Source organism: Triticum aestivum, chromosome 7A (genome assembly GCF_018294505.1).
Source record: "Triticum aestivum cultivar Chinese Spring chromosome 7A, IWGSC CS RefSeq v2.1, whole genome shotgun sequence".
NCBI lineage: Eukaryota > Viridiplantae > Streptophyta > Magnoliopsida > Poales > Poaceae > Triticum > Triticum aestivum.
In genome coordinates this window covers 731,581,309-731,596,929 of record NC_057812.1, presented here as the reverse complement: position 1 = coordinate 731,596,929, position 15,621 = coordinate 731,581,309, and the positions used below count along the sequence as shown (strand labels likewise).

The 15,621-nt window shown below is 44.6% G+C and overlaps 2 protein-coding genes across 2 annotated transcripts; one reads left to right on the top strand and one right to left on the bottom strand.

The window, feature by feature from the left end:
- Positions 1–4,669: 4,669 nt before the first annotated feature.
- LOC123149793 (probable flavin-containing monooxygenase 1) lies at positions 4,670–8,570 on the top strand. The gene is made up of 5 exons (XM_044569532.1): positions 4,670–5,208; positions 6,907–7,144; positions 7,348–7,523; positions 7,640–7,992; positions 8,071–8,570. The coding sequence occupies exons 1-5, from the start codon at positions 4,762–4,764 to the stop codon at positions 8,420–8,422; spliced, it is 1,566 nt and encodes a 521-aa protein (XP_044425467.1). The 5' UTR covers positions 4,670–4,761; the 3' UTR covers positions 8,423–8,570.
- A 1,569-nt stretch (positions 8,571–10,139) lies between these two features.
- Positions 10,140–14,780, bottom strand: LOC123149792 (disease resistance protein Pik-2). The gene is made up of 5 exons (XM_044569531.1): positions 14,314–14,780; positions 13,216–14,123; positions 10,832–12,728; positions 10,634–10,693; positions 10,140–10,538 (listed from the first exon to the last, which is right to left on the bottom strand). Exons 2-3 carry the CDS (start codon positions 14,043–14,045, stop codon positions 11,000–11,002), a joined length of 2,559 nt encoding a protein of 852 aa, XP_044425466.1. The 5' UTR covers positions 14,046–14,123; positions 14,314–14,780; the 3' UTR covers positions 10,140–10,538; positions 10,634–10,693; positions 10,832–10,999.
- Positions 14,781–15,621: the final 841 nt, after the last annotated feature.

Sequence of the window (15,621 nt, the reverse complement as noted above, 5' to 3'; positions counted from 1 at the left end):
ATGTAAATTACAGGCATGCATGAGGTAATATTACGTTGATCCCCTTTGCTTTACGTTGATCAGCCTGTGAGCCATCATTCCTTTATTTACTTCGATAACAGTATGACCACTGTGCTTTGTTTACTTCGGGTGTAATATTTTGCCAGTAGTATCCAGGGAACAACTCAGCTTGCAAACCCACATCAGCCTCAACAATATTATTCACGAACAGAAATTAAACAGTTCTTTGTTTGTAGGCGTCATATCTAGTGCATCCGGGATAGGTCGTGCATCCGTGTATCCGTTGACTCATCAGCCGGCCGATTCACATCTCACGTATGGGAGCAAAAGCAACACGATTTTGCAAAAACACGCCCGCCGCCGCTCTAAGTCCAGTCAGCTAATTTGCTAATAACCCCCTCCGCTAATCACACTTCTAAATTCCTTATTCCCTGTTCGTCTCCCTCCCAATCCCTAATCACGGCCGCAACCTCCATCCCAACGAGGGCATCGGCCGCGGCAGCATGAATCCGCAGGCACAATCGCCACGGCGGATTTCATCTGCCCTGGCGATCTCAGCGACGGCCACGACGGGATGCATCTCCGAACTCCCCATCAGCTCCGTGGAAAAATTCTCATCGCGTGATAAGCTGCAACAGATCGTCACGACGGCTTCTACTGTTAAGGATGTTGAACATGCATCAGCGGTGATCCATAATTTAAGTGTTGACCATCGGTGTGCCTCTGCATCTAGCCATGGTGTGGCCCATCTCACTTGCCTTGCTACGTCTGTTGAAAATACTAGTGCTGCAGAATATGAACCGAACTTCAGTATGGTGGATGGAGGTTCAGGTAACATCCGTAAAATCTAACCATGTTGTGTATGACCCTGATGATTATTTGTCTATGGTGTACATGCGTACTTTTCTAGAGAATAACCGTGTTGATGCATGTGCAGCTACAGAATCCGGTAAAAGCTTGCAAACTCAAATGAATGAGCGAGAATTTGCTACGCCAAGAAAGAAAGAAAGCATTCCCCTATTCGTGAGTGTGATAAACTATGATTCACCATGCTTCTTACCAGTTCAGAGATTTATGCATAATGATGATTATTGTGATTCATTATTTATGTTTCAGTGCTCGTCTTTTACGCCGAGTTGCGACGAAAAATTGAAGCCTAAAGTAGGGATGACATTTGAGGGCTTGAGGCTGTGGAGGAGTTCTACAAGTCGTATGCACATCATGTGGGTTTTGGAGTTCGTGTCGGACAGCAGAAAAAGTTGAACGAAGAAGTGGTTCGGACAAAGCGTTTCATGTGCAGCAGGGAAGGATTTAGGACTGAGAAGAACAAGGAGATTAAAGACCCATCAAACCAATCAAAGAAAAGCCGTAAGAATACAACCACTCGATGCGGTTGTGATGCACATATCTTTGTCAAGTTGTGTGGCAACAACACCTACAGGATACAATCATGGGTTGAGCACCATAGCCATGGCCTTGTATCACCTGATAAACGTCACTTGATCAGATCAAATCGTAAAGTTAATGAGAGGGCAAAAAATATGTTGTACACATGTCACAAAGCAAGCATAGGTACATGCCAGGCGTACAGGCTCCTTCAAGTCAGCGAAGGTGGGTTTCCGTATGTTGGATGCAGCAAGAGGGACCTGCAAAACTACTACCGTGACCTCAGGCTTAAAATTAGGAACGCCGATGCTCAAATGTTTGTCGCTCAACTAGCTAGAAAGCAAGAAGTCAATCCAGCTTTCTTCTATGATTTTGTTGTTGACAAAGAGGGGAACTTAATGTATGTTTTCTGGGCAGATGCCATGAGTAGGAAAAACTACAGTCACTTTGGGGGTGATTGTGTGGTATCCTTCGATTCTACTTACACCACTAATCAATACGACATGATCTTTGCACCATTTACAGGGGTCAATCATCACTTACAGAGTGTGTTTTTTGGTGCGGCATTCTTGTGCAATGAGCAGACTGAGTCATATGTTTGGTTATTTGAGACCTTCCTAACAGCAATGGCAGGGGTAGCACCTAGACTCATTATAACTGATGAAGCTGTTAGCATGAAGAATGCGATTGAAACAGTTTTTCCGACCACAGTGCATAGCTTATGTATGTGGCACATAATGGAAAAACTTCCGGAGAAGATTGGACCAATAATTAGAGAAGAGTCTGAATTTTGGGACAAGATGAATTCGTGTGTATGGGGTTCGGAAACTCCAGCAGAGTTTGAATCACAATGGAATTCCGTCATTACGGAGTATGGCTTGGAGGAAAATGAGTGGCTGGTTAAAAGGTTTAGCATTCGCGAGTCATGGATACCAGCTTACTTTATGGACATACCATTGGCGGGTATTCTCCGAACCACTTCAAGGTCTGAAAGTGCAAATTCATTTTTTAACCGTTTTATTCATCGTAAGCTTGCTTTGGTTGAGTTCTGGCTTAGGTTTGACACGGCATTAGAATGCCAACGAGAAGAAGAGTTGATTGCAATATTCCTACTGAAATTGACATACACCCACCAACTGATATTCGCACGGTGGGGAGATGCAAACGAATAAAGAGAGGAAAGGAAATAAGTGAGGAGGAACAGAAAAAGAAGAAGAAGGAAGCCAAGGTAAAGGTTGCACGCTTGTGCAAGACTTGCAAACAAATAGTTTTTCATGATAGTCGCAATTGTCCTAGCAAAAAAGAAGGCAAAGGGGCGGAGATTGTGCAGCAGATGAAGCCAAGTGGTGTTCCGTGATGGGCTGATGGCCCTCAGTCTGTTGAAAAACATGAATTTATATTACTGTTACTAATGTATTGAATTCTTGTGATGGATGGAAATTTGAGTTTCTTGAACTATCTTCCTCTTATTTTCTCTGAATTGGTGCATATCGAATATAGTATATGAAGCAGCAGGGCCACCATGTCACATTATGTTCACATAAACATTAAGCATGCTCTGTTTTTTTTGTACAAAGATACATCTACCATATAGGAGAATACATTTTACAAGAATCTTTGTCAGCCTGTGAGCCATCATTCCTTTATTTACTTCGATAACAGTATGACCACTGTGCTTTGTTTACTTCGGGTGTAATATTTTGCCAGTAGTATCCAGGGAACAGCTCAGCTTGCAAACCCACATCAGCCTCAACAATATTATTCACGAACAGAAATTAAACAGTGCTTTGTTTGTAAGCTTGCAGTAGCAACATCTTATTTATGAATATCTGAATATGTCAAAGAGACGGAATGCAGAATCACCAGGAATTCCCAAGCACCAAGCATCAGCTGTATTACATCATGTATTGCAGAATACCTCAAATCACCGGGGCCAAGCTAAATTCACTTGTCTCTGAAAAACAATACTCAACTATAATGTACAATTCACATTATGATGTCTGGAGCTACACGCACATTTAACAAAGAATAATTTGATGGATGAGCTCGGAATCTACAATCTGCACATAGCCAAGTACTAGATACATTCAACATGAACAAGAAAAATCTAGGAACTTGGTCCTTGTTTGCCGGCCACTCGATCGAGTCTCTTGTTGCAGGTGGAAAACATCATCAGGCAGAGGAGCAACGCTGCATGCGGTCGCAGTGTATTGGATGGTGCGCAGGTTGCGGCCGTTGGCGAACTTGGCGTCGGGAACCCACAAGAAGGCGGGCGAGCGCGGAGGTAGTCCAGACATGGCGGATCTCACCGCGGCCGTCGTAAGGATCACCAGGGCCGTCGAGCGATTTGAGGCGAACGGACGCGGACGCAGGTGAAGCGCGAACAACATGGAAGCGATCAGCAGGGCCTTGGAGCCGTTCGAGGCGGACGGACCAAGTGCGGCTGCCGTGGAAGGATTCACCTGAGCCGATGTAATCGAGTGATTGGAGGAGACGATCCAGATTGAGAGGGAGAAGAAACAGAGAATAGGGATTTAGGATGTGTGATTAGGGGAGGGGGTTATTAGCAAGTTAGTAGACTGAACTAGGAGCAGCGGCGGGCGTGTTTCTGCAAAATTATGTCGCTTTTGATTCCATGCGTTAGATGTGGATCGGCTGGCTGAGAACTCGAGGATACACGGATGCACGACCTATCCCGGATGCACTAGATATGACGCCATATATACATATATATATATATATATATATATATATATATATATATATATATATATATATATATATATATATATAGTCCCCACCGAAGGATGGACAGTGGCAAACAAAAACAAATGTATTTTTGTTGAAAGAGCTGTCAGATTGCTAACCACGCTGGCTGTGGTAATCATACATCACTTTCAACTTATGAGTTCCCGTCCACGGTCAACAATGCTCGCTCCGACGATGGAAACTGGAAAGAAACTTGTGATGGCGTCTCATCAGCCTGTTCGTGAGGAAGAAGACGAATGCCCACGATGGACCTCAGCGTATTTTCTTTATTTTGTAGTGTGTAATACTGGTTGACCAATAGATCTAAGGCCTTCTCGTAATTTTTTTCTGGCACGCTAGGATCTGTAAAGATAAGGATTGGACATGGACCAGTTGACGGAATTGTCGGATTGCTAACCACTTCTCTTCATTATTCGGTGCTGCTAGCTGTGAGATATCCAGTAGAGTTTCTTTATGGAACAGTGGCTTCTCGCTCCCCACTACAAAGTTATAAACACGGTCCACCCCGCTTAGTGGTCAGAGTTCAGAGAGTCCCGTAGCGTAGCACTACCTTTCACACCGCCCGTCGTCGACGGCGCACACACACACACACACACAGATCGACCGATGGGCCTGGATAAGAAGAGCGTGGCCATAGTTGGCGCCGGCGTGAGTGGGCTGGCGGCGTGCAAGCACCTGCTGGAGCGCGGCTGCCGGCCGGTAGTCTTCGAGGCGGGCGACGCCGTCGGCGGCGTGTGGCCGAACGCCATGGAGGGGACCAGGCTCCAGGCGCCGCGGCACATGTACCGGTACTCCGACTTCCCCTGGCCGGACTCGGTGACGGAGATGTTCCCCAACCAGCGGCAGGTCGCCGACTACCTCCACGCCTACGCGCGCCGCTTCGGCGTGCTCGACTGCGTCAGGCTCGGCCACCGCGTGACCAGCATGGACTACGTCGGCGTCGCAGAGGAGGAGGTGGTGGCGTGGGAGCAGTGGGCCGGCTGCGGCGAGGCGTTCGGTTCCGGCGACGGGGAGTGGCGCCTCACGGTGGCCGACGCCGAGGGGCACACAGAGGTAACGATATGATATGCTAGTGCACAAGCGTTTTTCCATATAGGATTAGGATGGTGGTATGCAGGTACTAGATATGAACTTGTTTGGTTTCTCTGTGATCATGGTCTCCAATATCTTCTGACCGCAAATCCTATCTTGCCGAGAGCCTTCTTGATTCGAGCTTGCTCTCATAATCACATAGCAATGGGAGTCGAGCGTTGAGGGAAGAAATGTCATGTATGGAATTCTCAATTCTTTCTAGATAAGCATCCACGCAACCATCACCTAACCATCATGTAAATGGCTGTAGTCCTAATCTCTCGAGAGTCAAGATGGCGACTATATATATTGGTTTGGATGGCGACCTATACTTTCTTTTTGAAGGATGGCGACCTATTGTTACACTCCACACACCTACCGCACCGTTTTTCATTCCTCACACCAACCACACCGTTTTTTTTTGTGGTGGTGGTGGGGGTGGGGGGGGGGGGGGGGTTGGACTACCATCTTGTTACTGTCACTACCTGCGGACACGCCTCTTTTTTTCTTTTTTTAAGAAGGACCTACGGGCGTGCCTATGTCTCCCTTGACGGAAGACGCAGGGCAGGAGCGAGGGACTGGGCCGGCTCAGCTCGCAGGAGGCCACAACCTTGTTTTTTCTGTTTCTTTTTCACTTTTTTTTTTGTTTTTTTGTTTATACTTCCCAATATATAGATTACAAAATACACTATACATAAAATTGTTGAAAAAATGTTAATCTACCATTTGTAAAATATTAAATGTGTATAGAGAAAATGTTATCAATCCCGATATTGTGTGCCTGAGGTCAACAAAAGATAAATGTTAATCTAGCATTTCTTATGCTACTGCCTCATCTATAGAAGATTTTAGCCCAAGCTCTACCCAAACCTTGCGTGCCCGAGGGCAACAGAAAATAACGTGTTGAATGTCATCAATCCCGGTGTTGCAAACTGGACATTGCAGAACGACTGGAATGTGTCTTCCGGCTAAGACTCCTATGCACGGTAGTACCCCCCCCCCCCCCCCCCGAGCACCTTCCACCCAAAGTGTTTTATTTTCCTTGTCAAAGTTGTTTCCATATGGAGTTTAACTGAACGCTACCCTGTCCGACCTGGCTATTTGGCTCCCAAACCGATGGTTAAACTCTGCGTGGTACGCCGATCAAACCGAGAAGGTTCCTGACCTTGTATACTGCCACACCACAAGATCTTCCATGGCCTCCTTCCGGAGAGGAATTTGACATCAACCGGTTTAAAGACATAGCTAATAAGTTCTAGATCCCACTGTCCTGTGTGAGGGTCTATAATTTCCTCCACTAGGTGTGTTATAACATTGTTCCTGCTCTAGGTGTTATAACCTTTCTTGATGCACTAGAAGGAATCCAAGGATCATCCCAAATATTTATTTGCGAGCCCGTTCCAACCCGCCATACACAACCTCTCTTGAAAGTCTGAATTCCAGCCACAATAGTTTGCCAAGTAAACGACGACCCTTTCTTTGGTCCAGCCTTGTATTCCTAATATAGCACCATTGAGCTAACCCTTTTACATGATGCAAAGATGAAAGTGTAAGGGGAATGCTACATATATATGGGTCCACCGTGCAGGTGGGCTAGTTATAACTCATATTAGGCCAGGGTGTTACACCAATTAACTTTTCTCATGTGATTGTTCATAAACATGTATTCCCTTTCTCCAGGTACACATGGTAGACTTTGTGATTCTTTGTACGGGAAGGTTTAGCAATTATCCCAGCATACCCAAATTCCCTCCCGGTAGAGGCCCAGAAGCATTTGATGGGAAAGTGATCCACTCCATGGACTACTCCAAAATGGGTAGCGAGAAAGCTAAGGAGATGATCAAGGACAAGTGTGTGACTGTTGTTGGCTATGGAAATTCAGCCCTTGACATTGCTAATGAATGTGCAAATATAAATGGTAAAAATATTCAATCCTCAATTAAACATACCTTGTTTCTCTTGGTTAATGAAATTTAAACATTCTTATGTCCATTTTTCTAAAGCATTCCAATGTATGCATTGCCTATCATGCTTATATAATCTTCATCTTTATAGTTGCCTAGGTAAAAACGAAACATTGTGATTATATTTTTATAACGTTCTATTTTAATTGTTATTTAGGTACGGAGAAACCATGCACAATGGTAGTCCGAACCAAGCAATGGATCATACCGAACTTCTATGCTTGGGGTATTAACATATCAAATTTTTATCTAACTCGTTTTGCTGAACTCCTTATTCACAAGCCCGGTGAAGGTTTCCTTCTTAGCATATTAGCTACCGTCTTGACTCCATTGGTACTACAACATGTTTCCATTTTATATAATTCATAATCTTAATATTATTTGAAGTGTAAATGGTTTTGTTTTAGACTAATTTTAGACATGTGTGTTGTTCCTTTGTGTGTGAGAAGAGGTTGATGATTTCAAAGTTTGCTGAGAGCTACTACTCCATTCCAATGAAGAAGCATGAGATGGTGCCTGACCATAGCTTTTTTGAGGGGATGGTGGGATGTATGCTTTCCACTACACCCAAGGATCATTACAAGAATTTAGAGGAAGGCATCATAGTTATTAAAAAGTCAAAGACCTTTGGCTTTTGCAAAGAAGGCGTGCTTGTTGAAGGTGAATCTACGTTGGTAAAGAGTGACATAGTTATATTCGGAACAGGATTCAATGGTGATGAAAACATCAAGGACATGTTCATATCAAAGTACTTTCATACTATTGTCGTTGGCTCAACATCCACGACAACACCACTTTATAGGTCATCACTTTGCTAGACATATTTTTTTTACATACTTTAAGTCTTTATTGAATAATTTGTTTGATTATTGTTTCACAGGGAGTGCATACATCCTAAGATTCCACAACTTGCGGTCATCGGATATTCTGACAACTATGCGAATGTCTACACATCGGAACTGCGGTCTAAGTGGCTAGCATATTTCATGGATGGTGGATTTAGATTACCAACTGTTAAAGCAATGCAGAGGGATGTCCTTGAATGTGAAAAGGTCATGAAGCGTTACTCTCGTGAAGAATCCCGTACACCGTGCATTGGACTTCTTCCTACTTGGTACAATGATAGATTATGTGAAGACATGGGATGCAACCCAAGAAGGAAGAATGGATTTTTTGCCGAATTATTTGAGTCCTACGGTCCCGATGATTATAATGATCTTCACCCTAAGTAAGAGTAGATCTTTAGCCATTTTTTCAATGGGGCTTAATTACTAGTAACTGCTTGCTCAACTCTGTGTATGATTTTTGTCTATACTATACTTCCTGTTGCCATATAGTATGTCATAACATGTTCAATAAAACCACTTGTAGTTTTCCCCATGGTTGTATAATATAGATGGACAGATATGCTAACTCTGGGATCCTATCATAATTAGAATGTATTTTCCTATTTTGTTTGGGGATGACATATTGTATGATATCGAAGACTGATAATTTGCTACGAACGAATATGCCTCTATAAAAAGGCTTATAGACCCCTACCGGAGCCTTAAGACATTTCAATTGCCATTATCTGAAAATCTAGCTTTATATATGCAATCTAGTTCATGTAATCTTTAATCATACATATCAATTACACTTGTAGCACAAGTAGGCCTACTATCCATGTTAAGGTCCAAACTTGGGAAACCTCTATGACTTTGTTGTTTCTGAAGTGATCCCGGATTCCTTGCCTCATCTCTACTCGCCTCCCTGACTCATCGCACGATCCCGAGATCAACAGTAAATTAATCCTTGATACTTGTCATCCATCACGGATTTCGTCCATAACTTAGTCCACCTCTCTCCAGCTAATGCCTAGCATCTTCGTCACCAGCAAAATGTTTCTATTCCAGCTTCCACACCTTACTATGGCGGGGCTACACAATGATGGTACTGAGGCGGCGTGCCTCACAAAGAAAGTCATTGTAGGTGTGAGCACCAAATGGCAGGCGGGCATGCCTCTCGTCCCGACCATCAGTTTTGAATGCCTAGATGTTCCTCCGGATGTCAGATCAGATGGCAATCCCTTTTACGAACCGGGCTATGGATCAAACAACCCTTTTTGTGTTTGATTTGCATGGTCATAAAGGTAAAATTGACAAGAAGGGCCAGACCATGTAAAAAGCAAGGTGCTAAACTTTGGGGAGGGTTGCGAGCATGCAAACAATGAGGCAGTCACACCAAACGACCTTGAACTAGGGGAAATTCCGAGTGAGGCGGTGATATTGGTCGGGGAACAAATCGTGTCCAATATGTCACCTTCTTTGGTTATGTACCAAGAGGCCCGACCCTTCCTCCAATGTCTTCAAGCTAAGCTCCGTGGCGCTCATGAGCAGTTAGAGGCAGCGAACTCCCCTGACTAAAAATCTGAACCCGTGGCGAGCACGGGTGAGCGAAAATGAGAGATGGGACAAGGGATAGGGTGTGGGGCAAAGAATCCTGTTCAAGAGCAAATCCAATGTGAGCGTCGCTCCGACCAGACCGGTCAACCATAGAAACTGCAACAATTTTCCATAGAATTGCTACATATCAACCTTCAAATCTGGGCAGATGCATCATCTCTGCTTGCGTTCCATCACATGCTTTCTGTTGCAGAATCATATTCTCAGGCATAAGTCCCCATACATGTAGTACCATCTTATACCCTGTTTGAAACAAAAGAATTTTGCAGGAATTTCATAGGATTGGCTTTGAAAATTCCTATTGGCTTTGAAAAACCCTAAACCCTAAACTTGCTCAGCCCGGATGAACAGTGTTGTAAAAGGAAGAAGCCCAAACTAAAGCAACCCAGTAATCACTTGCCCTTGCCCTGAGCTAATTTTTTTTAACAAGTTGCTCTTACATGTTTCAGATGTCAGTAAACAATAGTACTAATAAGCATGCACCAGATAAAAGAAAAAGTAGGCATCCACACTTGCAAAGTAAATATTCATCTGTATATTCAGAACAAACTTCTGGAAGAAATTAAATGCGCCACTTCTGGAAGAAACTAGCTTCTGCATTTTAGCCTAGATCCGAGCAGTTCACCATCTTGTTTGCAGATTTAAGACCCGTGATTGCAAGTGAATACTCCCCTGTATATTCAGAACAAACCTCAGGAAGAGAAACAAGATGTGGTCTCAGTTCATTCATCCTGTCATGGACACCGTCACGGAAAATATGATCCAGGGACATAATAGATACATGACATGAAACTGTCAATATAATGATACAGATCGCATAAGAAGTTTGCAGGAATCCTCTGCACAACAGATTATTTATTTGATGTAATAACTGTAGCTCCTGAAGAATCACCAGGAGACATCGCTGTAGATGAAGATGGCAAAATATTAGAGGGGTTATTAATCATCATCTGCTGGCCAAGATAATACTAGCAGTTAATATAGTGTAATGATACACACCTGCAGATTAACGAGGATGATTTTCCAAAATGATTTTCCGACTCATCATCACAACTTGAACTGTCAAAAGAGAACGCGGTAAGAAATCAAATATGTATGCATGGTAAAGAAAGACAAAATTATAGAAGCAACTAATCCCGAGGCGAAGAACTAAATATGTGTTAATTGGAAGGGTGAATCGGTGTAGTTAGTAGTTACCATGACGAACTCGAGCGTCGGCTTGTTGGGATTCATGTGTACGGCTTGCCAAATTGCATCCTCTGACTCTTCCGGCTCTGGCTTGGACCATGACACAGCGTACCACCTCCCAACATAGACCTGTTTAAGCGAAGAAAGGTTCTCCAGGCCAAAGTCCAAATTACCAAATCAATCCCATGTCCGCTGCACTGATAAAATAATCTCAAAGGTTTGTAGCTCCTGCATGGCCCCTTGTGCGAACTTCAGCCCCATGATTTGGCTGCCGATCTTGAGCTTTGCTAGACACCGGAATGGATAACTGCTGCCAATCACAAACCTTTCGTGTCGGCCTTGTGCGATTTCCGGCACCCATATATTGAGATCACGGAGTGATGGCATGATGCCAAGCACTTGAAGATGCTCCTGACTAAGTGTTTTTAGATCCTGGATTTTAAGGGTAGAGAGGTTGGAGAGCGATGATATCCATCTTGGCACATCACAAATCTCGCTAGAGGTCAGATGAATGCAGTGAAGCTGCTCAGGCGACAAGTTGTCACCTCCGAAATCAATATTTCGATGGACACCATCTATTTTAATGCATTTGAGATTGAACAGGCTGGAGAGACACCGCTGGAAAAGTTCCTTATAGTCATCGTTCCATCCATAAAACCTGACACGAAGATTCCTCAATTCAGTCAGCTTGCTCAGATCATGCAGCATGGATGGAGACGCAATATTGATACCTAGCAATTCTTGCAGCGATTTTAAATTCCCCAATCCTGCTGGCAGGGCCGTGGACATACCAAGATGAAGGTACACTAGTTGTGTTAGCTGAACAAATGATGCTGGTAACACTTGTACTGTCGTCCCACTTATGTCCAGTACTTGCAAGAACTGAAGATTCACAATCTCATCCGGGATCTCAGAGATACATGTATTGTGTAGCCATAAATACCTCAAGTGAAACATATTGCAAATAATCTTTACATGATGATTGCCCACATTCCAAGAATAACTTATGTCCAATGCACGCAACACTGAAAACCTTGAAAGGACTGGTAACAAATTGATATATCGTCCAAACACAATGATTGACCTCAAATTGGACAAGTTCATAGTTGCCATCTGCTTGGCATCGTCTTCATTTATGCTTTGGACTGATAGACGACGGATCTTACTTGGTGCAGATCCAGATTGTTGACCACCTATACATGTTAGAAAATTCTCTTCCCTTGATATGGAAGTGATAAGGTCAAGCACCATATTGTGTACACGACAAGCACTCGCTTTATCATCAGTGACATCTGCTGGTTGGATCAAGCCTTTGTTAATGAGCTCACAGAAATAATTTTCTCCTACTTCATACAAGCTCTTTCCATGTTCTTCCTGAACAAAGCCTTCACCAATCCATTGCCATATCAAATCTCTAGCAATGATCTTATAATCTTCTGGATACAAACTTATATACAATAAACATGTTCTTAGTTGTGGAGGTAGGTCATAGTAACTGACTGATAATATCCTTCTCATGTCCTTCACATCAGTACTATCTTGTAGCCCAGAACCCATAGCTTGGTAGACCTTGGACCAATCATTTCTGTTTTTACTGGCTAACATACTAGCTGTCGTAATAATAGCTAATGGTACTCCACCACATCTCTTAATAATGTTATCAGATACTTCGGCTAATTCATTAGAAGGAAATTTTTCTTCAGCATCAAATATTCTTTGGAAGAATAAGTTTCTTGAGTGCGCAAGAGAAAGAGGCTTTAGATCATAAACACCACCAACTTGTTTGGCAACATCAAAAGCGCGAGTTGTTGTAATTATTCTACTTCCGCATTCGTTCTCAATCAAAGCATGTTTGATTTCTTTCCATACAAAATTGTTCCATATGTCATCAATCACAATGAAGTACCTATAAGACGATATCAAATGACCATGTATTAGTTAAGCTCAATGTAAACTTCTATTTCTAATGTAAGCTTAAAATGTTCATGTGTCATCTAAAATAAAATACATTCTAATTACTAATATTAATCGGGTGACCCATGGGCAAGACCTTATGCCCATACCCTACCCACGACTAATCGGGTTACCCATCGGGCTTACCCATAGATGAAGATGGCGACCCATACCCTACCCATTCGGGTCGGGTGCCCATGGGCACGGCCGCCCATGGGTCGGATTGCCTTGAAGTCCAGTACTCCCATATTAATATTATTCAAATATTTAATTATTTCAGAACCAAAGACCTCTTGCACACAAAGTGGTCCACAACTACGAACACGGGACATACCAAAAATCAAAACTGGATCCAGATTGAGCAAGCTGTATCAATAACATGCTAAAGTCATAATAACGTTTCATAGCTTCTATTTTGCGGTTGATGCTTAGACGCGTACCTCTTGTTTAGAAGAAAATCTCTTAGCTCGCTGACAAGCTCTGCTTCACCCCATGTTGATTCGTTGATGTTAAAGTATCTGTGCCTGTCAAGTTGATGGAGCATGTTTTTGAAAATATTCTCCATGTTAGGATTAAGAGACACGGAAACAAAGGCCACACAATCGAATTCCGGTTTAAACTTATGAAACACAGCATTAGCAAGGGTTGTTTTGCCTAAGCCTCCAAAACGAACAATGGAGATTGTCTTGACCTGTTGCTTGGACGCCCCCTCCCCCTCTGTCAGCCTCTTAACTAGGTCATTTGTCTTCTCTTCGATGCCAATGAGTTCTGTTGCCTCTTTGTATAGGGCTGATAGGCGAAGGCTGTCAATAGTTGGTCTGGCAGGCTTGGAAGGTACACTGTCAACCTTGTACCTATCGCGTCGCTCGCTGACCTCCTTGATACGGCTCCTGATGTCTTTGATCTCAGTGCCCATCTTGTGGCGGATTTTAGCCTTCGTCATCAGATCTATGCTCTTATTGATGAAGCCCATGAAGCTATGCGGATTTTTTTGTGCACGTCTATCAAGACGCACCATGAATTTATCGACACTGTCCTCGATTTCATAGGATAGCTCCCTGACTTCCCTCGCCCAAAGCTTGACCTGGACGTCAGGTGGCTGATCCAAAGGTGCCTCAGAAATCTTGAGCAGGGCTGTCTCCATGCTCTCCAGCTCGGCTTTGAGGAACCTGATCTCACCCCTGGTGTTCTTGTGCAGGTCATACTCCTCCTTGAGCAGGCCTGCGAGCGTGGGCAGGAGGGTGGTCATAGCTCCGGTCACCACCTCCATCGGGCCTCGATTTCTAATTGCTCAGTCTGAAACAATTGCTCGACTGCTGACGGGTCACCACAGCGCAGCAAAGAGCACCTGTAAAATCAAGGAGCCAAAATTAAACCATGGTTGATGCGGGGATTGGATACGTGTGTAACAGAGAAGATGCTAATGGCACCCACTGCACCGACCCTGTGGCAATTGGCAGGCTCGGGGAGCCGAAAATTTGCCGGACTTTCAGTAGGAAGGGAGGGGAAGGTAACGGTGGAGCCAAGCAGGTAAATACCTCACGAGCTGAAGTCTGAAGCCAATTTGCTTGGTCTGAACTCTCAAGTCTGAAGTCTGAACAATTGCGCAACTGCTCACTGGTCACCAGACCACAGCACAGCAAAGATAGGATGCCTGTGGAACAGAGAAGACGCTAATGGTATCCACTGGAGGGGAAGGGAACTGTGGAGCCAAGCAGGAAATACGTCACGAACTGCAAAAGAGGCCACAACCAGTGGATATGTACGCGCGAGCAGTCCTGCCGACGGCGATAACCGCGTGGCACTGACGGCACGGGCGACAAGACAAGGCGCGAAGCAACCGGGAAACCCCAGGCGGCCAATCGCCGGAGGGAGAGTGCCAACAAGAGCCAAGCGCGACGGCGACGGGTGCCATTGACAGCGCGGGCTCGAGCGGCCACCAAATGGAACCACAGAAATCCAGGGCCACTCGTCGTTGGAGATATTTGCGACAGAGGAAGCCGCCCCCACCTACACGCCGACGACTCGGGCGACGGCGACCTGCCGGTCGGTGATGACAGCAGAAGCCGCGCCCGACGACGCGCGGGGCGGACCCCCGACAAGCCACCAAGTCAAGCCACGAAATCCGGGAGCCCCGCATCCGCCTCCCGGTCTCCCCCCGCGTGCGTCCCAGGTTCAGGTTGGGCTTCCAGCCGCGGCCCTGCTCCGCAGACTGCACCTCGACGCCTCCCCCGGATCCGGGAAGCGGCAGCCTCAGCGTGGCTCAGTTATCCAACACTCTGTTTTTCCGAGGAACTGATATTTTTTAGTGTTTGTCATCCATACAAACCTGGCCAGGGCCGGCACCGGCACGGCCCAGGGCTAGACATGCCTGGCTAGGTGGGCCGTGCCATGCCAGCCTTCAGGTCCATGGCACGGCCACTGCTATTAAACGGGTTGGCCCACAGGCACGTTTAGCCCGTTTGTCCTGTTTGGCCAGTTTATCGTGTAAAATACCTCGAAAAATTCAGGGAAAATGTGAAAAAGTCAGAAAAATGCAGGAAAAAATAACAATAAGCAGACTGTTAAATGGGATAAATCTTGAGCCTTATTAGTGGCTGCCTCATTAAACCCTTCTATCCTCGATCGGGGACGAAAAATGGTACAATGCCATGCTGTAGATTACAAAAGGAAAAGAAAATTATGAAAGGATAAGTAAATTACAAAAGAAAAAGGAAAAAAAATATACAAATACTACTACGACTATCTTCTTCTTCGACGGCAAGATTTTCAAACATGGCTTCCATTTCTTTTTATCTGCGGTGTGTTGGGCTCCTTCTGGCTAGTCCCCCATCTTTCATGGCAAT

Excerpts from the sequence above, each read along its gene's own strand:
- LOC123149793 (XM_044569532.1), top strand. The coding sequence starts at position 4,762 with ATGGGCCTGGATAAGAAGAGCGTGGCCATAGTTGGCGCCGGCGTGAGT. Across the intron at positions 7,145-7,347 it reads TGAATGTGCAAATATAAATG|GTACGGAGAAACCATGCACA; the intron begins GTAAAAATATTC and ends ATTGTTATTTAG. Across the intron at positions 7,524-7,639 it reads CTACCGTCTTGACTCCATTG|AGGTTGATGATTTCAAAGTT; the intron begins GTACTACAACAT and ends GTGTGTGAGAAG.
- LOC123149792 (XM_044569531.1), bottom strand. The coding sequence starts at position 14,045 with ATGGAGGTGGTGACCGGAGCTATGACCACCCTCCTGCCCACGCTCGCA. Across the intron at positions 12,729-13,215 it reads GATTTTCTTCTAAACAAGAG|GTACTTCATTGTGATTGATG; the intron begins GTACGCGTCTAA and ends ATCGTCTTATAG.